The 23,028-nt window shown below is 39.4% G+C and overlaps 3 protein-coding genes across 10 annotated transcripts in view; 2 read left to right on the top strand and 1 right to left on the bottom strand.

Moving 5' to 3' along the window:
- IPP (intracisternal A particle-promoted polypeptide) overlaps positions 1-12,402 on the top strand; it is a 33,740-nt gene extending 21,338 nt beyond the window's left edge. For all 5 annotated transcript variants that reach the window (XM_077752126.1, XM_077752128.1, XM_077752129.1 and 2 more), the window contains one exon: positions 10,417-12,402. In XM_077752126.1, the coding sequence (XP_077608252.1) occupies positions 10,417-10,641 (225 nt within the window). In that variant the 3' untranslated portion in view covers positions 10,642-12,402. The remainder of the gene's footprint in view (positions 1-10,416) is intronic.
- Positions 12,403-13,138: 736 nt separating this feature from the next.
- On the bottom strand, positions 13,139-19,053 carry TMEM69 (transmembrane protein 69). Of its 2 annotated transcripts, XM_077752124.1 has the most exons (4): positions 18,487-19,053; positions 17,820-17,967; positions 16,622-16,761; positions 13,139-15,484 (listed from the first exon to the last, which is right to left on the bottom strand). In XM_077752124.1, exons 3-4 carry the CDS (start codon positions 16,661-16,663, stop codon positions 14,774-14,776), a joined length of 753 nt encoding a protein of 250 aa, XP_077608250.1. In that variant the 5' UTR covers positions 16,664-16,761; positions 17,820-17,967; positions 18,487-19,053; the 3' UTR covers positions 13,139-14,773. The 2 variants fall into 2 exon arrangements, with proteins under 2 accessions (XP_077608250.1, XP_077608249.1); XM_077752123.1 differs by lacking the exon at positions 17,820-17,967.
- A 609-nt stretch (positions 19,054-19,662) lies between these two features.
- Positions 19,663-23,028, top strand: part of GPBP1L1 (GC-rich promoter binding protein 1 like 1) — a 67,607-nt gene continuing 64,241 nt past the window's right edge. For 2 of the 3 annotated variants that reach the window (XM_077752120.1, XM_077752121.1), the window contains exon 1: positions 20,201-20,351. The gene's annotated coding sequence lies outside the window, so the exon portion shown is untranslated. Of the gene's footprint in view, positions 19,754-20,200; positions 20,352-23,028 lie in introns of those variants that run through there. The other variant, XM_077752122.1, reaches the window with a different exon arrangement.

The raw sequence follows: 23,028 nt of genomic DNA, 5'->3' as shown, positions 1-23,028 counted from the left end.
GCTGTCAGTGCAGAACCTACTTCAGATCTCCTGTCCCTCTATCTCTCTGCCCCTCCCTGACTTGTTCTCTCCCTTTCTCTCTCTCTCTCTCAAAAATAAATAAACATTAAAAAAAACTAATTTACTGTCAGAACCCAAATTCTTTTTAAAATTCCTTACTAATTGAAGCTCCAAAAGTTAATTTTACTTTGTCCTGTCAATCCCCCACAGATTTATTGTCTTTGTCTAAAACATATAAAAACCACCTGCCTTTGTCACTTCTTTCGGTTTCAATTACATTATTCGGCCTTTGTGTGCAAGTAATAAAACCTTTTTTTCTCTTGTTAATCTGTCTCATGTGAATTTAATGCTTAGTCCAGCTGGAAGACCTTAAGGGTAAAGGAGGAATTTTCCCTTCCCTGCACATATTTTGAATCTCTGTTATTAAGTAGGTACAGGTTGAGGGGCGCCTGGGTGGGTCAGTCAGTTAAGTGTCCGACTTCGGCTCAGGTCATGATCTCACAGTTTGTGGGTTTGAGCCCCGCGTCGGGCTCTGTGCTGACAGCTAGCTCAGAGCCTGGAGCCTGCTTCAGATTCTGTATCTCCCTCTCTCTCACCCTCTCCTGTTCATGCTGCCTCTCTCTCTCAGAAATAAATAAAAACATTAAAAAATTTTTTTTAAAAAAGTAGGTACAGGTTGAGATTATTATGTCTTCTTGATGAATTGATCCTTTCAGAGTCATGAAATATTTGTCTTTATCTTTGGTAATATATTTTGTTCTAAAGTCTACATTGTCTGATAGTAATATAATCATTGATGTAGCCAAAAGTTGCATTTCTTGTAAAGTAACATACAGTTGTAGTCTCTTTTTTTCTTTCTTTTTTTTTTTTAAGTTTATTTACTTAGAGAGCAAGCAGGGGAGTGGCAGAGAGAGAGGGAGAAAGAGAATCCCAAGCAGGCTTCTTACTGTTAGCACAGAGCCCACTGCGGGGCTCAAACTTCCAAACTGTGAGATCATGACCTGAACCAAGACCAAGAGTTGGATGCTTAACTGACTGAGTCATCCGGGTGACCCAGTTATAGTCTCTTTTTAATCCAGTTTGACAATCTCTTGACTTTCAAATGGAGTCTTTAGAGTTTTTACTATTTATATGTAATATAATTACAGATACAATTGGTTTCTAGACTCCTGTTTTGCTATTTTTCTATTTATACAACTTTTTTTCATTTTTCCCCTCTCTTTTCTGTCTTCATGTCAATTGTTTTAGTATTCCATTTGATCTCTTTTATTGTCCAATTAACTATAACTCTTCATCTTTTTCTTAGTGGTTATTGTAGGGTTTATATATTATATGTATACTATGTATAGTATCAAGACTACCTTCGAATCATATCATACCAATTCACTTTCTTTTATTTAAACTACTTCAATTTTTTGTGTTTTTTTTAAAGATTTTTTTAATGTTTATTTATTTTTGAGAGAGAGACAGACTGCGAGCTAGAGAGGGGTAAGAGAGAGGGAGACACAGAATCTGAAGCAGTCTCCAGGCTCTGAGCTGTCAGCACAGAGCCTGACATGAGTCTGGAACCCGTGAACCACAAGATCATGACCTGAGCCAAAGTCAGACACTTAACTGACTGAGCCACCCAGGTGCCCCTAAAAAAGTTTTTTTTTTTTTAATTCGAGTGTAGTTGACACCACAAACCACTTCACTTTCAGTATCAGAAACTTACAAAAATAGACTTTCACTTTCCCATTTTCCATTCTTTGTGCTTTTGTTAAATATTTACTTCTATATATGTTGTAAACCCCACAATATCTTTTGTTATATTTGCTTAAACAGTCATTTATATTTAAAATAAAATTTTAATGTGAAAGTCTTTTATAATTATGTATATATTTATCATTCCTAGTTTTATTCTTTAGTATATATTTTTTAATGTTTTATTTATTTCTGAGAGAGAGAGAAAGAGGCAGCGTGAGCAGGGGAGAGTCAGAGAGAGAGGGAGACAAAGAATCCGAAGCAGCCTCCAGGCTCTGAACTCACTGTCAGCAACAACAGCCCACTGTGGGGCTCGAATCCACGAACCATGAGATCATGACCTGAGCCGAAGTCGGACGCTCAACCGACTGAGCCAACTAGGTGCCCCTATTCTTTTGTATAGAACTAAGTGTTTATCTCATAACATTTTATCTTAGCATGAAGAACTTCTCTTCAGTTAATTTCTTTTAGTGTTGATCTGTTGGCGTTGATTGTCTTAGTGTTCATTTTCTGAAACGATTTTCTTTTGCTTTCATTTTTTTAAAATATTTTTTATTTATTTCTAGGAGAGAGAGAGAGAGACAGCGTGAGCAGGGGAAGGTCAGAGAGAGGGAGACACAGACTCTGAAATAGGCTCCAGGCTCCGAGCTGGCAGTCAGCACAGAGCCCGACGCAGGGCTTGAACCCATGAACCGCGAGATCGTGACCTAAGCGAAAGTCAGACGCTTAACCGACTAAGCCACCCAGGCGCCCCTTGCTTTCATTTTTTGAAAAATATAGATATATGTATATATATCTATATCTTTCAAAGTTTATTTTTGAGAAAGAGGGAGACAGAGCAGGAGTGGCGGAGGGAAAGAAAGAGAGGGAGACACAGAATCTGAAGCAGGCTTCAGGCTCCAAGCTGTCAGCACCGACCCTGATGCAGGGCTCAAATTCACAAACTGTGAGATCATGACCTGAGCTGAAGTTGGATGCTTAACTGACTGAGCCACCCAGGCACCCCAAAAGATATTTTACTGAGCTCAGAATTTTATGGGTTTTCCCCTCATTCCCTATAAAGTGTCGTTTAATTATCTTTTTGCATTGTTTCTGATGGGAAGTCAGTAGTCATTCTTATCTTTGTTCCCTTGGACATGTCTTTTTTTCTTTGGAGGCTTTTACAATTTTCTCTTTATTATAGGTTTCCAGTAATTTGATTATGGTGTGTCTTGATGGAGTTTTGTATTTAACCTGCTTGGAATTCCCTGAACTCCTTGAATTTGTGGGATTATAGCTTTCACAAAATAAAATGTTTTCAGCCATATTTCCTTAGATATTCTTGGATTTTCTGAGACTCCAATAACATGTCCAGGTCCCACAGGTCACTGAAAGTCTGTTAATTTTTTCCCCATCTTTTTTTCTCTCTGTGCTTCAGTTTTTTGGGTTTTTTTGTTATATGTTTTTTATGTTTTTTTTTTGTATTTTTGTTATACAGCATCACTGAGGCATACTTGATAAAGATTGTATAGATTTAAGGTATATAATTTGATGTTTTGATATACATTATGAAATGATTACCAAATCAAGCTGATTAGCATATTCATCACATCACAGTTTCCTTTTTATCCCCCATTTTACTGAAGTCTGTATTAGTCATTCTAATTTTTTTTTAATTCCAGTATTGTTAACATACAGTGTTACATTAGTGTCAGTTTCTCTTTTCCTTCTTTTGTGTGTGGTGAGAGTAGTTAAGATCTGCTTTCTTACCAAATTTCAAGTATACAATATAGTATTATTAACTATAGTCACCATGCTATATGGTGCTATAGATCTTTAGAACCTATTCATCCTGTATAATTGAAACTTTATTCTCTGTGTTTCAGTTTGGATAGTTTCTCTTGCTGGATTTTCAAGTTTATTAATCTACATTGACTCACTTCTAATATGCAGTATCTAATTCCATTTAAGGACTTTTTCTCTTCAGATATTACATTTTTTAGCTCTAAAGAATATTTTTGGTTATTTTTTTAATGTCTTCCATTTCTCTCCTTATCATGTCTACATTTTCCTTTGGATCCTTGAACATATTCATAACATCTATTTTAAAGTCCTTGTCTGCTAATTGCATTATTATCCTCACTTTTGGACCTTTTGAAATTTTTTCTTTCTGGTTTGAGTCACATTCTTCCTGCTTTTCCACATTTTAAGTAACTGTTGATTGGATGGTGGGCACTGTGAATTTTATATTGCTTAGTGTTTAGATTTTATTTTTTATTTTATTTAGATTTTATTTTAACTGTTGATAAACAGTTATATCATTTGCAAATCAGATTGATTCTTTTGAAAAATGTTTTTAAGCTTTGTAGGGAAGGTCTAGGGTAGTCGTTCTTGTAGGTCTCCTACTAAAGAATGACTCTTCTTGAGTCTCTGCTGATGTCCCAGCTATTCAGCAAGGTTTCTTTATTTTGGCTAATCAAAACTAGAATGTCCTTTAGCCTTGTGTGAGCTCTGGGAATTGTTCAGCTTACAACTCCTATAAAGGAAAACAATTTTTGTTGTCAGAATACTTTAGACACCAAATGTGTAGGTTTTCCATACCAAACTGTTCTATATAGACACCAACTGGTACCCTTAAGTCAATTCATTTCTGACCCTCACAACCCCACAGGTTAAGGACTCACAAGACTGCCCCTCACTTTACATACCAATTTCTTTTTTTTTTAATTTTTAATTTTTTAATTTTTTTTACAAATAGTTTATTGTCAACTTAGTTTCCACATAACACCCAGTGCTCATCCTCTATGCCCATTCCCCCTCCCCCCCACATCCATCAGTCCTCAGTTTTTGTCAGCATTCAAGAGCCTCTCATGGTTTGCCTCTCTCCCTTTCCCCCACCATTCCCCTGCTTCTTCTTTCCCTTGTTCCTCAGTTAAGTTCCTCCTAATCCTCCTATACGTGCAAACATATGATATTTGTCCTTCTCTGCCTGACTTATTTCACTCAGCATAACACCTTCAAGGTCCATCCATGTTGCTACACATGGCCAGATTTCATTGTTTCTCATTGCCATGTATTCCATGGTATAGATAAACCACATCTTCTTGATCCATTCGTCTGTTGATGGACACTTAGGCCCTTTCCATGTTTTAGCTATTGTTGAGAGTGCTGCTATGAACACTGGGGTACATGTGCTCCTATGCCTCAGCATTTCTGTATCCCTTGGGTAAATTCCTAGCAGTGCTATTGCTGGGTCATACGGGAGTTCTATTGTTATTTTCCTGAGGAACCTCCACACTGTTTTCCAGAGGGGCTGTACCAGTTTACATTCCCACCAACAGTGTAGGAGGGTGCCCGTTTCTCCACATCCTCGCCAGCATCTAGAGTTCTCTGATTTGCTCATTTTAGCCACTCTGACTGGCGTTTACACACCAATTTCAAGTAGTGGGACATCAGGTTAACCGCAGACGTCTTTACATTTGTCTGATTTGGGTACTAATCAGGGGTTCCCATAATCCTTTCCTCAGGTTCAATAATTTGCTCTAATGGCTTACAGAACTCAGGGAAACACTTTATGTACTATTACTAGTTTGTTATAAAGGATATAAGTGAATAGCCAAATAAAGAGGTATATATGGCAAGGTCCAGAAGGGTCTTGAGTGTAGGGGTCTGTAGAATTTGGTATATGATACCCTTGTGGTACATGGATGCCTATACCAACCTGAAAGCTCTCCAAACACCATAGTATAGGAATTTTTATGGAGGCTTCATCATGTAGGCATAATTGGTTACTAATTCAACCTCCAGCCCTTCTCCCCTACCCAGGTGATACAGGTGGGGCTAAAAATTCTGAGCTTCTAATTCTGGCATGGTCTTTCTGATAACCAGCTCTTATTCTGAAGCTATTAAGGAGACTACTAAGAGCTGCCTCATTAGAACAAAAGACACCTCTATCACCCAGGAAATTCCAGAGGATTTAGGAGTTCTGTGTCAGGAACTGGGTCCAGAGACCAAATACGTATTTCTTGTTACATCACATGCTCCTATTAGCTCTTTGCCTGTTCTCATAGCGTCTCACTTTATACATTGCACAGATTAGTAGTACTCAGGACAGAAGGGGACCTCTGGCAGTCTTGCTTGCAAATCTTCGCTGCTTCAACCTCTCTAAACTGTGATCTCTGTCTCCTAAATCAGATTACTGTCATGCTCTGCTTGGGAATCCCCTTCCCTGTTCAGAAAGCCCCATCAGACAGAAAGCTTGGACACCTTGTGTGTTTCTTTTTCTGAGGGATCACAATTTTTCATTTTCTGTTGTTTGAGAACTTTTGTTTCATAGGTTTTGTCCAGTTTTCTGGGTCTTTATGGCAGGAGGACAACTTTGGTAACAATTAGTCTACCATGACTGTAAGTGGAAATCCTTCCTGTGTTCTTTTGACATGTTCCCATCACTCACTGAGCATTTCTTTACTTTCTAGATAATAAAATATTTCAAGCTCATTTTGAACTTTCTCTGCTCTAGCCTTGGAATCAGCCATTTCTCTAAGAAGTTTGCAGTTTGTCTTAGGGAAAGATAGTATTTAGAAACCAAGGTCTAGGCACTCAGACTGCTTATCACTACTCGGGTATTGCTACTTCCAGGGGCTCTCAGTAAACAGAGCTAGGAAATAGATATATTTATATACATGTATTCACACACATATTAATTTGTAAGTATTTCTGTAACATGCCATGAGTTCATAATGATAACTCCAATTCCAGTATAATATCTCAGATTCTTTCAGGCCTTACCCATTTCTCTGTTAGTTAAAAACTTGGGTCCTATTATTCTACCTATAGTTGACCCTTGAACAACATGGTTTTGAACTGTATGGTTACACTTATACATAGAGTTTTACAATATTTACAGTATGGTACTGTAAATGTATCTTTTCTTCCTTATGATTTTCTTAATAAAATTTACTAATAGTAAGTTATTAGTAGTTAAGTTTGTGGGGAGTCAAAAGTTATACATGGATTTTCAACTGCATAGGGGTAGGTGCCCCTAACCTCCTTGCTGTTAATGGGTCAACTGTATATTTATTTGTTCATTCAATTTACTTATTAAATGAAACAAATCTCCCTACTATGTCCAACTCTCTTCTTTAACTGCTACTTCTGTACATAACCCTTCTTGTCACTGTGCATGTGAGCTCACCAATGTTTTTTCTTGCTCTCAGATACTGGGCTGACCTAATTATGCTAGGAAGGGAAGATTAGAGAAAGATAGGGGAAGATTTTGTTTTCATTGAATCACTGTTCTATCATGCATTTATTCATTAGTCCATTTATTCATTAGCATGTACAGACTTCTTAGTATGTAATTATGGATCATACACTATGCATGGGGAAACAGGGCAAACTAAACATGCAAGGCCCCAGTTTGTAAGGAGCCTAAGTTCTAGTGGGGAATATAGAGAAATAAATAGACAAACAATTACATCACAGTTTGTTAGGTGCTGGAATAATGCAGTAATAAGGTGTGTTAATGCTGTAGGATTATAGGTTAGAGCAATTTTCTCCAAATTAATTTCCACAGAGTACTAATTTTTTGCATTTTTTAATATTTATCTTGAGAGAGAGAGCATGAGTGGGGGAAGGGTAGAGAGAGAGGGAGGGAGAGAATCCCAGGCAGGTTCCGCACTGCCAGTGCAGAGCCTGATGCAGGCTTGATCTCACAAACGGTGAGATCATGACCTGAGCCAAAATTGAGAGATGCTCAACTGACTGAGCCACCCAGGTGTCTCTAATTTTTTGCACTGTTAGTAGGAATTACATAACATGTTCCCCTAATCAATTATATTTAGGGAAACTTGGGTTAAACAAAGTTAAATAAGTTTGTTTACACAATTTAGTACAATAATATACTTTCTTTCCTAATTGCCTTGGCTAAAACCTCTAGTACAATGTTGAATGGAAGTGGCAAGAATAGAATTGTAAAGCATGATTTTGATTCTTATTTCTAACAAATTTCAGACTTTGGTTATAGTTCAAATTCCTTTGACCTTCTGTGTGATCTTACTTGGCAATCTAGAAAATAAACTTTCTAAGGGCACTTTCTGTTGCTATTTTTTTTCTATATGGCTGGAAATGAATAGATTTTTGTTTCCAAAGTAAGTGTTTATCAGTAGTGAGTTACCTTGGTTTTTCATGCATAAATCTAAAATGTTACTGTTATTTACTATCTACTAAAGACATACATTATAGATCCAAATCTTTTATTTATTTTTTTTATTTTTTTATTTCTAGGAGAGAAAGAGATAGCGTGAGCAGGGGAGGGTCAGAGAGAGAGGGAGATACAGACTCTGAAATAGGCTCCAGGCTCTGAGCTGGCAGTCAGCACAGAGCCCGACGCAGGGCTCGAACCCACGAACCGCGAGATCATGACCTGAGCCGAAGTCAGACACTTAACCGACTAAGCCACCCAGGCGCCCCTATAGATCCAAATCTTAAAGATAATGTAAAACATGTGTCTGATCCTACAGAGTTTATTTTGAGGCTACTCAGGATAAAAAGCAAACTATAGTTCTAATACACTGATAAAAATGAAACGTCAACATTGTGGGATGAGCCCTAGGGTTCCCTTATTCTTGTCAAGAACCATTTTTATAGGGGAGATTTCATTGTTTTTATGATAGGGGAGATTTCATTTTTTTAAATGGGTGAATAATATTCCATTGTGTTTATATACTATTCTTTATCCATTCCTCTATTGATGGACACTGAGGGCTGCTTCTGTAATTTGGCTATGTAAATAATGCTGCAGTAAACATAGAAGTGCATGTGTCCCTTTGAATTAGTGTTTTTAGGGGCACCTGGATGGCTCAGTTGGTTGAGCACCGACTTCGGTTCAGGTCATGATCTCGCAGTTTGTGAGTTCGAGCCCCGCATCAGGCTCTGTGCTGACAGCTTAGAGCCTGGAGCCTGCTTCTGATTCTGTGTCTCCCTCTCTGTCCCCCCCACTCATGCTCTGTCTCTCTCTCTCTCAAAAATAAATAAAACCTTTAAAAAAAAAGAATTAGTGTTTTTGTACTTTTAGGGTAAATACCCAGTACTGCCATTACTGGATTGTAGGCAGTACTTTTTAACTTTCTGAGGAACCTCCATACTGTTTTATCCAGTGGGTGTACCAGTTTGCATTCCCACCAACAGTGCACAAGGGTTCCTTTTTTTCCACATCCTTACTAACACTTTGCTTCCTGTGTTGTATTTTTATTTTTATTTTTTAAAGTAATCTCTATGCACAATGTAGGGCTCAATTGTGGTGGTAAGGTGGTATCTCATTGTAGTTTTGATTTGCTTTTCCCTGATGAAGAGTGATGTTGAGCATCTTCTCATGTGTCTGTTGGCCATCTGGATGTCTTCTTTGGTGAAATATCTGTTCATGTCTTCTGTCCATTTTTTAATTGGATGGTGATGGTGATGATGATGATTATAGTTGATGATTGAGTTGTGACAGTACTTTATATATTTTGGATATTAAGTCTTTATCAGATACGTCATTTGCAAATATCTTCTTGCATTCAGTAGGTTGTCTTTTCGGTTTTTTTTTTTTTTAATTTTAAATGTTTTTATTTATTTCTGAGAGAGAGAGACAGCTTGAGCAGGGGAGGTTCAGGAAGAGAGGGAGACACAGAATCCAAAACAGCCTCCATTGTCTGAGCTAGCTGTCAGCACAGAGCCTGACATGGGGCTCGAACCCACGAACCGTGAGATCATGACCTGAGCTGAAGTCAGACGCTTAACCGACTAGGCCACCCAGGCGCCCTGGTTGTCTTTTCGTTTTGTTGATTGTTTTCTTCACTGTGCAGAAGATGCTTTTTATTTTGATGTAGTCCCAACAGTTTATATTTACTTTTATTTATTTTGCCTTGCCCCAGGAGACCTAGCCAGAAAATTATTGCTACAGCTGATGTCCGAGAAATTGCTGTGTGTGCTCTCTTCTAGGATTTTTATGGTTTCAGGCCTCACAGTTAGGTCCTTGACCCATTTTGAGCTTAGTTTTGTGTATAGTGTAAGAAAGTGGTCCTGTTTTATTTTTTGGCATATAGTCCAGTTTTCCCAACACCATTTGAAATATTCTTATTTTTTAAAATAATTTAATCTGGAAAGATGATTCTCACAAAAATAGGCTATAGTTTCTGATCCCCAATGTATACTGTTTCTGAAAATACATTTTGCAGAGTATTAACTCCACTAGATGGTCTTTGAAAAAAAGGATTCCATGGTTAATGACTGGGTAAGTGTTGATAGCAATGTCATTGTCTTGGAGATTAATAAAGGTTATTAGCATATTAAAAGTCCTTCTGTATATAGAAGCTTTTTTCTCCTTGGAGCTCTGTGGGTTTGTTTTGTGTATGTGTGCATTACCTACTTACATTCAATAGAACTAGTTTTAAAGAATGCCTGCCTATATAGGATTTCTAGATTATCTCCTGATCATCATTTATAATTAATCACAGACATGTTTTTCAATTGTTTTCCTCTAAATTTGTTACTTTGACTATACCTACTCAAAAGTTCATTTGAAAATGTTCTATATATATATGACTGGATTGTGAGTTTGAAATTTAAACATGTAAAAAGAACTAGAGTATCTGATTTCTTAAGGGTTTTCTCTATTTTTATGATTCTGCTTTTTTTTTTCTTCTTAACCAGGAAAAGTGGGTTGAAGTTGCGTCGATGAAAGTGCCTAGAGCAGGCATGTGTGTTGTGGCAGTTAATGGGCTTCTATATGTTTCTGGAGGTCGATCTTCCAGCCATGATTTCTTGGCCCCAGGTACCTTGGACTCTGTTGAAGTTTATAACCCTCATTCAGATACATGGACAGAAATCGGTAACATGATCACCAGTCGTTGTGAAGGAGGTGTTGCTGTATTATGAAACATAAAGCATAAGGGAGCACAAGAAACATTTTGAAAATATAGGATCTGACTCTTTGCAAATCACACATATATTTGATGATTCTATTGAGTTTTCCATGTATTTAGTAGGTAGATGACTAAAGAATGATTTTTCTAAGAATTTGAGTGAGAAGAGATATGGAATATATCCTAAATTAATAACTCACACAAATTTGTCAAGCTTACCAATAGAAATGCTGTTTATGCTCTAGAATTCTCCCCTAAGGGAATAATCCTAATTGTAAAAATGATTTGCTAGAAGCTTCTTGACTGATAGCCCCTTTAGCTGCTTCTCCAGGGCAAGCCAAGCTGTAACATGACCTTTGTGTGATGTAAGAATATTAGTGAGACAGTTTAAGGATGTCTGTACATTCATGATTCAGTCTACAACACAATTTTCCATGGCTATAGTTGAACCTACAGAGAAAAACCAATGAAACAACTCCCTACTTTCATTTGATGCCAGGAGTTTTCACTAGCCCCAGACTTTTTATTAGCAGGAGATATACTGGGAGGGATATATGGGAAATATCTAGCTATCTGTATAGATGTTTATATACATTTTTGCCTATTGTTAACAGGATTAAAAAAGCTTTTGTTCACTTATATTGTTTGTCTTAATGCTGAAAATGCAAGTGAGGAATTACTAGGAGGTTCTTAGTGACAGTCCATTAGAGAAATTGGATGATATAATGGGTATCAGAGCCTAGTGGGAGGTGTTAAATTTCTTTCCTGTTTTCTAAATAGTTATCAGTTTGGCTTCAGGAAGAGGGAATTTTATTACATTGTCAAGCTTTGTAAAGCTTAGTTGTACTTGGGCAAGCCTAAGTATGAACTTAGTACAAAGCCTACTGCCTGGCTTGGAGAAAGTGGAATTGTAGGTACCTATGAAGCTTTTTATAGACATTGTTAAGTTGAAGGGACTCTGATCCAAACTGCTTCTCAAAACTTTGTTTTTCCCCTGAGAAACATTCTAAAGAATTGTTCTCTATCCAGTTCTGAAAAGAATATTCTTTGTGTACATGATCATCATTTTATTTATTTCTACTAGTCGTTTGGAACCATATATATTAAAGGTCTTGCATACATTTAGGTTTACCTAGTGATTTCAGGATTTGATTTGTATATCCTTGATTTCCCCTTTTCTTTACTAAAGTTCTTCAGTGTATTGTTAACAGGTATCAGCAGCTTATTTAGACAGAAAATCTTTGGTAAGCATTAAAGATTCAGGTAGCACTCACATCCAAAATATTTGGATTTGCCCTCAAAGATACTTTCTTTCATAACTTAACCATATGCATATATTAAGAAAAGCTTATGTAGTGCAGACACAAAGCTCTGTGTCCCTTTCTTTGGGGTATCCTGAAAGTCTGAAGGGTCATAGATGGTTGGTTGAAATCTATAAAATGTCAAGGAATGAAGTATCAAAATCATTTGTAAATTATTTAAGCTCTAATTCATGTGCCTTTAATATTTCTAGTTACAGAAAAATCTGCATTCTGGTTCAAAAGAGACTTAAAAAATACTACTATAATTTAGTTCTCATTATTGCCTTGTGCCTAAAATGGTACTGTGAGGGGAGGCATTTTGTATTGTGGTGGCAGAAACATGTCAAGACAATCCATGTTTGGGCTTCCAGACAGTCTTTGTAAATAAATAATGTAAAAATACCTATTATTTTCTGGGTAATGACACGGTTTTAAAAATAATGTGCTAATAAAGAATGTTGGTTTTTGCTTTCCTTGATTTATAAGTTTATTAGCGGTGTTCCTGGATCACCACCAAACTGTAATAGGATTGACTACATTTTTTAGTGTTTTACCTTTAGGGACTTGCACATTTAGTTCTTACATTTAAATCTGTTTTCTGAGCAGCTATTAATGTGATCTTCCTTCAGAATATTTGACGATCTAATATACTTCAAGATGTCCTGTGCAATGTAAAGTCAGATGTACTTTAAAATCATTTTTTTTTAATGTTTTATTTATTTCTAGGAGAGAGAGAGAGAGAGACCGTGTGAGCAGGGGAGGGTCAGAGAGAGAGGGAGTCACAGACTGAAACAGGCTCCAGGCTCTGAGCTGGCTGTCAGCACAGAGCCCGACGCGGGGCTCGAACCCACAAACCGCGAGATCATGACCTAAGCGAAAGTTGGATGCTTAACCGACTAAGCCACCCAGGCGCCCCTAAAATCATTTTTTTTTTTAATTTTTTAATGTTTTTTAAATTTATTTCTGGGGGAGAGACAGAGAGAGAGACAGCGTGAGCAGGGGAGGGTCAGAGGGAGAGGGAGTCACAGACTGAAACAGGCTCCAGGCTCTGAGCCGGCAGTCAGCACAGAGCCCGACGCGGGGCCCGAACCCACGAACCGCGAGATCATGACCCAGGCGAAAGTCGGACGCTTAACCGACTAAGCCACCCAGGCGCCCCCCCTAAAATCATTTTTAAAAAATGTTTTTAATGTTTTATTTATTGAGAGAGAGAGCATGAGTGGGAAAGGGGTAGAGAGAGAGGAAGACACAGAATCCAAAGCAGGCTCCAGGCTCTGAGCTGTCAGCACAGAACCTGATGTGGGGCTCAAACTCATAAATTGCGCATCATGACCTAAGCTGAAATCTGACGCTTAACTGATGAGCCACCCAGGTGCCCCTAAAATCAGTTTTCTTAAAGAATCATACACTGTAATTTATTTACAAAGTGCATTTACCTGCAGTGTTTATTGAAATTGGGCAATTAGCTTAAAAGTGACTTGCCCCTATTCTGAAAGATGATGAATTTGAGATCAGAGGAATTTTTTGTGTAGTCCTCAAGTAATTTAGAAGCAAGTAAGTTTCCTCACCAAACCACTAAGTAGAATCTGAGAGCTTCTGAAGTGTAAGGTTTCTTTTCTGCAGTGTCAGACTGTAGGTAAACTATTCTCTGCATTAATAAAGAAGGATTGTGTGGTGGTTTCAGCTATGGATTTTAATCAGTAAGCTTCTCAATGATCAGAACAAGGTCTAGCTCTACGGTATTATATTTGCTAGGGCTGCTGTAACAAAGTACCACAGAAATTAAACAATAACTTTTACTGTCTCATAGTTTTGGAAGCTAGAAGTCTAAAATCAATGTGTTGATAGTTGGTTCCTTCTGAGGGCTAAAAGGAAAGTATTCTAGGCTTCTCTCCTTGGAATGTAGATGGCCACCTTCATGTAAACATGGCATTTTCCCTGTATGCATGTTTATCTCTAAGTTTTCCCTTATTGTAAGGAATACTGGTTAAAAAAAAGAATGCTGGAAATATTATATTACAGTCTACTCTTATGCCCTCACTTTAGCCTTATTACCCCTCTAGATCACATTCGGAGATATGGGATCTAGGAATTCATCATACAATTTATGAAATTCAAGTTAACTAATATTTGAATGCATTATCCAAAGATATACCAGGTTTATATTCTTAAGTTTATTGATTTATTTTGAAAGAGAGCAAGCAAGCAGGGGAAGGGCAGAGAAAGAAGGAGAGAATCACTTGCAGGTTCAGCACTGCCAGCACAGAGCCTGACACGGGGCTCAAACTCACAAACCATAAGATCATGACCGGAGCTGAAATTCAGTCAGACACTTAACTGAGTCACTGAGACGCCCCTACTGATTATAGTCTTTTGCCATTTAAAATGTTTTTTCCTTTTTTAGGAGAATAAGAATCTCAAGAGACCAAATTTTCAAGTTAGAATCAAGTGTTGCTTTTGTTTTTAAAGAAGCTTCTCTGAGTTAACATGTAAAACTAGATCACCCTGCTTGTTACAACATCAAGTTTGACTTTTCCTAACTTATATATACTAGTGGCTTTATTTAAAAAATTTTTTTGACCAGCTGATGTTATTTGAAGATGGGGTTGTGCCTATAAAAACTGGATGAAAACTCGAAAATGTGTTCAGCTTTTCTTTGAATATGGCTTCCCCTTTGTTATACTGCCCTTCTAACTTTTAGAGCGCCAGATCCTTTCAGCTCATATAACTACATTATACTAGATAAAATGAGCTTGGGAATGCAAATTTCCAGGGCCAACTGCAATGACAGCTCCACACGGGAACCACCTATTTGCTAATGTCATCTACAGAGTAGTTTTATATTTATTCTACTTGACCAGGCCTCTGGGGTTCCTTCTCTGGATAAATATCTTTAACTAGTAAAGTGATTATAAATGAAAGCAAGGCCACTAAAGTGACTACTATCTTAAGGGCTTTGAACCAGTTGGAATAATGTGGCAAGAGAAAAAGTTCAATGTGTAATGCAATCCCCAAACCTACCATTACTGTGATTATAGCCTCACTGAGTCTTTCAGAAATAAGGAAGGCAAACCATGAAAACATAAGAGGAGCTATACTACTAGCTAAATTGAGGAAGTCTGGTTTGGCTGTACTATCTTCTGGCAGAGCAAAACCCCATTTGATCCCTCCCAAGAAAGATAGGAAACTGGCTCCATAAGCCATCTGAGTAAAAGCTAATAAGGGGATATAAGTCTCTGTCATCACCATGACCAGTGGTGGAGCAACGAAGGGGATTAGTCCTGCCAGAATTATGTATAATACTGGCTTCGGACTGTCAAGCAGGAAAGTTATGGTGCCTGGTGGCTTGGCTGGAAGGACTTCTTGCTTCTGCTGCTTCTTAAAGCTGCATGGGGAAGTATGATAGTATTGTGTCTTGCTCATATACACTGGAAATGATGAGACAAACCAAGGCCTTGGAAACAAAGGGGAAAAGTTCTGCTGGAGACCTGTCTTGAGAGAAAGTGCTTCTATTCTGCTGGCTCTTAGTCGGAATGTGAAAGGGTACTTCAGCATCTAAAGAGAAAACACAACCAGTAGACAAAAACAAATTTTAAAATAATCACAATGTCTTAGTTAATCCCAAATGGAAACAATACAAAAACAAACCATCTGCTTTCCATTTGTACATCAAACTTACAAAAAGATTATACTATAGGGTGATGTTAATGCTAGCTAAGGCTCGCAAACAGTTCTACAACATGCACAAGACACTACTGAATAGAAACAAAGTGATGTATTTTTTTCCTTCCACTAATCTTATCCCATGAAAGGAGTATCTGAAAGAGGAACAGGTAAAGATTACATCTTTAATATCTGGCATTTTAAACTACCTCTTCTATTTATAACTTGCAAAAGCAGCAGCATTAATTACTGTGGGAATGCTATTTTATATTGATAAAGCAATCTACCTTCCAATTTAGCTTTATAGACACTGCAGACTTTCCATAGCTCCATTCCTTCCTACAGGTCTCTGCCTACTTTTCTCTATAGGAAACCCATCTTTCAAAATTCAGCATGAACCATTCCCCAATCTGAATTAATGCTCTTATAACGTAAGTATCTTATGCATACTCCTATCATAATTCTCACAGTGAATTTAAATTATGTGTTTGTCTTCATATACTTGAGAGTCAGAATCGTGTATTTTTCTTTGTCTTTAAACAAAAGCAAACAAAAACTCCCCAGTGACTTTCATGATCACTGCCAAAGTAAAAACCTTTCCTGCTGATTCTGTGCTTTAGTGAGCAGATTCCAGACTTCAACTAGTTAACAGATGAACAGTGACTCAAAAAGCAATAGATTAAAAAAAAGTTATTTAAGAAACTTGGTGACTCCTCAAAATGCTAAGAATGATTCCATCCTGGAGTCTTTTCTTCCTTTTGTTTGGAATGTTCTTCTTTGAGCACAGACCATTCCCTCTCTTCTGACCTATTTTTAAGTGCAATCTTAAATTTATTGTTGATATTCCCTATTCCCCTTCTGTCTTAGACTTTTCCAGAGGTTACAACTTGACATATGAAATAATTTGTGTTTTACCCACCCTTTCCTGCATCACCTAAATATACAAGGATAAAGATTTTTGTCTTTTTTTTTTTCACTGCTATTGCCTCAGCAAAGCACTGCCAGCTAATATTTGCTGAATGAGCCAACCTTTAAAGATGCTTGAGAAAACTTCTGGATGAAATGAAGCATATTGGGTCCAATTGAAAGTCTTGCTCAGGAAGATGCCAGGCAGTTCTGATTAATGCATTTTTACAGCTAAGTGGAGGAGCAGAATCAGAAGTATGTTGCTGTGTACAAAACAAGATGTCACTTAATTCTCTTCATTTTATACATATTTTTTATAAGTAGTAACTCAAGAATTTTTTCCATGTAACACACTTTCCTTTGAAAGTAATCATTAATGTTTTCAAAAAACTCAGTAACACATTAATAGATCCTTTTCATCTCTGAACCATTCTTTTCTTTTTTCTTTTTATTAATGTTTATTTTTGAGAGAGAGAAAGAGAGCAAGAGTGCGTAGGCAAGCGAGGTGGAGGCAGAAAGAGAGACAGACAGAGGATCCAAAGCAGGTTCTGCACTCTCAGCAGGGCTTGAACTTCCCAACCGTGAGATCAAGACCTGAGCTGAAGTCTGGACGCTTAACCAGCTGAGCCACCCAGGCACCCCTGAACGATTCTAGCTTTTGCTGTTTGGTGTAATAGAAAAAGTAATGCACAGAGACAGAAGATCTGTATTTTACAAACACCTCTATAATTCCCCAGCTTTGTGACCTTGCGTAAATTGTTTCCATGAAGTGCAGTTTCTCATTAAAACTGAAAGTTATAGCTTCTCTGTTCTCTTTTTTCATCTTAGTTACCTATTTTGGGGCTTAGGCATTTACAGTTCCAAATGATGGTAGCAATCAATACAATTTAGCTGTGAACCATGCACTGTAACTATGTGTTTTATATGCATTAACTCAATGAATACAACAACCTTATCAACTTAGTGCTGAAAGAACACATGTAGCCTGTTAAATTAGAGTGAAGATTTTGGAGTCAATTTATGTTGGGATCCTAGCTCCACCGCTTATCAAGTATGTGACTTTGGACAAGTTATTTAACCTTGTTATATTGCAGTTCACTCGCCTTTGAAATAATTACAAGAACTTCATGGGGTCACTGCAGAAATTAAATGAAATAAAATATGTGAAGAGCTGAGAACTGTCCCTGACACAGAGTAGGCACTCAAAAAGCATTTAACTATATTCCCATCTTACATCAAGGGAAACAGTTAAGAACCCTGTCTAATGTAAGCAGCCAGTAGTAAGTGGTTGAGTGAGAATATGAATCTAGATCTGTCTTACATGAGTTTCATTCTTAACCAGAAGAATAGGTGTCTAAAAGATCCAAGCCACATTTGCCACCTAATTAAACTATTTAATGAACGAATTTCTAGGTCACAGCTCGTAGGACGGGGTAGAGAAACCCTGTATACCAGCCAATGTTTTCATCCTGTAACATAAAGACGGAGGAAGTAAGTTATCCCGGTCCTAGGAATGGCACTTTTACACCCCCTCCTGAACTCCAAACACATATCTGCAGGGCCCACACATTCACTGTTGCTCAAAATTATCTGCGTAAAGGCTTTCCAGACCACCCGCACTTAAAATTTCAATGCTCTCTTCACTTTCGGGACTCCTTATGCACTCTGACCTCGTGCTTTCCAACTCTTGGTTGTTAAAGGGAAAGAGTGATAGCCTAAATCTCGGGAACTGCAACTGATGTGGAAATTAAGGGCAAAGACCCAGGGGTTAATCCGCTCAATTTAAGTGAAAACGGACGGTATTTCCACTGCCCCAGAGGGGAGACTTGCAAACTGCGAAGCCTCGGAGTGAACATTTGAGAGAAAAGTGTCTGGACGAAAGGTCCTCGGGAAACTTTGCCCGATAGTGCCCGCAGCTTTGATTTATCCTCAATCCTTGGTGATCCCATTCCCAATCTGCACCCTGTGGCAGCCGCCCTGCTACTTACTTGCCAGCTTGGAATCGGGAGATGGAAAGCTGAGCCGCAAGAACCGCCAGGTATTCAGGAAAAGGCAACTTCCGGCAGATGGGTGGTAACACTCCCCCTCACCCCCCACACTTCCTGAGAACAATTCTGAGGGGGGAAAAGAGTCCGGGTGGGAACTTGACCGGCGCTGACAGGTTCCCATGCCAGGCTTTCCACTTTGGGTCATTCTTTTAAATCTTAATTCTGGAAGCCGGCTTTTGAAGTCTGTAGGGTTCCTGAATGGTCCTGGCCTCTCTCTTCTAGGTTTCTCAGCTCAGCAGGAGAATCTGATCCTCCGAGTTCGGGAAGGTAGAGTGCAACTACTGAAACAATCTCAGAGTGATAGTGGTGTAGGAATGTAAGAGAGATTTGGAGTCTAGGTCAAGAGTGACTTGACTAAATTGCTTGCCATCTCTGGAACTTTTAACAAGGTTTCTAGGATCGATGGGCCACATTTTACTCCATATTAGGGTCCTGAACTATTAAGAAAAACAAAACTGTCTTTACTTCCATTCTCGTTGCTTGGAAGCTTAATTAAGAAATAAAGAATACACGGGGCAGGACTTTTGCTTCCATGAAAGGTATGGTGATAAGGGCATTGGTTTAGGTTGATCTGAAAAGTTAAGTCATTCTTTCTGTCACCTTCTGTTTTAATTTTTATTTATCAGCTCTGTGACCTTGGACAAGTTTCTCTTCTCTGGACCTCCCATTTCAGTCTATCAAAGGAGACAGCGCCGAGCAATTTGGGCGTCCATCTGAAAACAATAGAACTGAAAGGGCCCACGCTGGTCAGTTCCTCCAATACCTCAGGATTCTAGGTAATCTAGTTTCCCGGTTGCTGGACACCATATGGCTTAGCGTCCTGTGCAGGATGGGCCCACTGCGAACTCTTAGTAATAATAACCGCTTCTAATCGCGATAGGCTTTCACTTTTATTTCCTTCTGTCATGGCAGCGCCGCCCCTTCCAGTAGTGCGATATCCAATAAGGCTCTGGGTCAGAGAAACAACTTCTCCGCTCAGGCATAGGAGCAGGCTTCGGATAGAAATCTGCCCTGCGTTGGGCCAACGCCATGACGCCAGCCATCAGGCGGAACTACCACTCCCAGCGGGTATAGCGCGTCGGGACCAGCAGCGCAGGCCTCAAGAGTCGGGCGGTGTGGCCCGCTGGGGGCTGGAATCTTAACGACGCGCGCACAGGAAAGAGCAGACGGTGGGAAGGGTCGGAAAACACAGGATCCTACGAAACCGGTTTGCTAGTGCTTTTACGGGTAGTTTGGGGATGCGAGCATGCTCAGAAGTGGGGTACGGGAAGTTGAAGGGGCGGGGAAAAGCAATACACACACACACACACACACCCACCCACTCATTCACACGCATCTAGGCCCTGGAGTTGAGCCGGGGGATAAGACGAGGGATACCAAACTCGGCTGGTCTCTCCGTCTCAGGCTGCGCGAGGAAAGGCAGAGAATTCAAGTCGGCAGAGGGGTGGGGGCACTGCCTCAAGCGGCCGTGAGGGGGGATTGGGGACCACGCACGGAATAACCGCCTTTCACGCGGCAGAACGTTGGCTGAGTGGGGCGCCGGCAGGGTCACCCGAGAAGGGCTCCTGCGCCTGCGCTCCTGTGGGCGGGGCGAGTGGGTGGGCGTGTGTGAGGCGTGGTCGGGGGGAGGGCCCGGCTGGTTGTCGCTCCTCCCCCCTGCCCCTCCTGGGCCGTGTGGGCCGGGCAGCCATTTTGGGAAGAGCTTTGTTATGGTTGTGGGCTCTCCACCTTTGCGGGATCAGGAAGCTGGGGACGCGCCCTCAGACTCCGCGTATGGTCCCAAGCTGTAGCCCCGCCACTGCCGGGTGAGTAGGGGTTCCGGGCAACGGGCGGTAGGGGATCTTGAGTCGTCCCGGCTAGGGGCTCCGCCCGGTGCCTGATCAACCGGCTGTTGAAACTAGTTGAAGGAGGCTCTCTCACACAGGTGGTTGGTGTAGGTCGGCTCCGGGAAGGCGAGAGGAGCCTCAGGGCTCACAGTCCTGTGGTGCGGACCGGGCACCTCCCCCCGCGCGAGAAGCTTTGCAGTCTAGTGTTGCAGCGGCTTTGCCCGAGCGCTCCTACTTCAACTTTGGTCTTCGGGTCGGAACGCTCACCTGCGGCTCTCTGGCTCCTCTCCAGGCGTTCCGGCTTCTTGGTGGCTTGGTTTACGGGTTTCTTTTTCTTTCCTTCTTAAATTAGAACCAAGGGCTTTTGTTTTCCAGTAAAGGAAAACCTAAGGAGGAAAAAAATAGTTAAGTCAAATGTGGGACCTCTGAGGGGAAAAGAAGAGCTTTAACCACCAGGTTTTCGGTTCTCTGTGGTAGCGAGGTATTTTTCTGATTTAGATTAAGTCGGTATCCAACAGCTACGGATCGCTTCCCTTCTCCGAAAAAAAGCTGGTTGATTTTGAAGAGTTTTAGCAAGTATTTTTTACTGTTTTAAATCTACCTCTCCACCCCCGTGAAATTCAAAAGAAAGGCTGAACCTAAAATGGCTGTAGCTTGGGAAGTGCCCTAAGCTTCGGTAACTTAAATACATTACCATGTCTTAAATTTTTGGTTGTTTCTTCTACGAGGGCAGCAACTGAATCTTTTGATATTTTGGTCTTCTTGCAATTGGTGTCTTGAAGAGTCCTTGCTAGGTGAAAACAAAGGTGAGGCCAAAGAAGTTTGCTTACTCCAAAAGTTTACGTAAGAGTGGGTGCGGTTGTGTGTGTGTGTGTGTGTGCGTGCGTGTGTGTGTGGTTGCTTATAGTTTTGAAATTGTGCTGTGATGATCATTCTGTCAGCCAACTTTGTGCCCTGAGGTTGGTTTGTCATATTTGTTGAAATACTTATTCTTAACTTTGATATTTATTGCTTACCAGGAAAAAAAAAAACAGTTAATGGTGTGGTTCATGTTTTAGTAACAGAAGTCACACGTTCCTTTGTAAATCCAATCCAAAAGTAAAGTGATTGGTAGTCTTCAGAAGACTCAGATTTGTAATTTGACGGACTTCTGAACTTTTTTGGCCTTTTCTGTGTAATACTTGAAAGGGAATCAGAGTGCCTATAAGTTTGGGACATTGATTGCAACGCTGTGAGACAACTAGTGAAAACGAACTTTAGTTGTGGAGTGCCTGATTATTGTGCCCTTTCAAACAAAAGGCCGTCTTTTTGTTTGCCCCCGTCCCCCACTTTTAAACCATCAGATCCAGAAGTTTAACTGAAAACAAAAAGGCATAGAGTGAAACCAAAAATAGGTAACTTCAGTGTTTGAGAAGGTGCTTGAGTTTCAGGTTGCAGTCTGCCTAAAAGATAATAAAATTCTAATCGTAAATGAGAACTTGGGAATTAATAGTAAAATAAGCCGTCATCTTCCTTAGGAGAGTCAGTTTCAATTTAACATACTACATTCTTTCAACAGAAAAGTTTATTTTTGTCAGTGTTCCTAGGATTTTTTTTTTGTTTTTAAATTATTTTGGTGATTTTACAAGAAAAGCATTTGAAGTGCTCTACAGAAATTACAAGTCAGCTGCTTTGTGTTTGACCTTTTGCCTATTGAACCCATAAACTTGGATGTTCAAAATGGTTTGTACATGTTGATATAAGTAATTCTTTCAGTTGATTATAGTATCTTATCAGAGTTCTTGAAATAAGGGGAGATGTTAGGAAGACTTTATATTATTAATAAATGCAGTTCACAGGTTTTTTTCATCAGTGGCTGTTTAAAAGCTTGGCTGAGGGAGATACATGGAACCATTTTAGTAAGTTTGGAATGATAAGAAATCTGGGACACATTTCTGCTTATAATTCTGATTATTTATTTTTTAAATGTTTGGTTTTTTTTTTTGTGAGAGAGAGAGAGAGAATGCACGCGGGAGGAGGGGCAGAAAGAGAGGAAAGAGAGAATCCCAACCAGGCTCCCAGCTGCCATTGCAGAGCTGACGCAGGCTGATCCCACTAACCTGGAGATCATAACCTGAGGTGAAATCAAGAGCCAGACACTCAGCTGACAGCGCTACCCAGGCACCCCTCTGCTTTTAATTCATTTTTAAATTCTGTTATAGATACAGTACACAATTCTGAATCATACTTCAGATTGCATATCTTTATTTTATGGTTAAATTGTTTGTACTTAGTAACAGTGATAACTAATGTGCAGAGACCTAATCTAAGTCCTTGTGCTTCACCATTATGAGTGGGTGCTGTCTCTATCAGTGAAAATGAGACTATTGGAAAGGTGAGAGGCACAAAAATTTTAAAGGATCTCAACTAAAAAAGTACTTCATGGAAAAGGTAACTTTTGTAGTGGATTATTTATGGTTTCCTAAATAGATGAGTGGAAAAATCTAGGTGGTGCATAGATAACATGTTCCCTCATATGTGACTATAGTTGCCATTGTCTGGAATGTAATATTTGGTGAGATGAGATCTAGCTGTCCAAGTCATTTCTAAATCAGACTCTGATTTTTATTTCCCATCATAGTGTGCCCAAAACAAAACTGGCTATAATCAACCTAGT

The sequence above is a fragment of the Crocuta crocuta genome, unplaced genomic scaffold, assembly GCF_008692635.1.
Source record: "Crocuta crocuta isolate KB4526 unplaced genomic scaffold, BGI_CrCroc_1.0 scaffold367, whole genome shotgun sequence".
In the NCBI taxonomy this organism is placed as follows: domain Eukaryota; kingdom Metazoa; phylum Chordata; class Mammalia; order Carnivora; family Hyaenidae; genus Crocuta; species Crocuta crocuta.
Note: the sequence above shows the minus strand (reverse complement) of the source record. Positions and strands in the feature narration are given on the sequence as shown.

Excerpts from the sequence above, each read along its gene's own strand:
- TMEM69 (XM_077752124.1), bottom strand. The coding sequence starts at position 16,663 with ATGCTTCATTTCATCCAGAAGTTTTCTCAAGCATCTTTAAAG. Across the intron at positions 15,485-16,621 it reads TTTCTCAAGCATCTTTAAAG|ATGCTGAAGTACCCTTTCAC; the intron begins GTTGGCTCATTC and ends TTTTCTCTTTAG.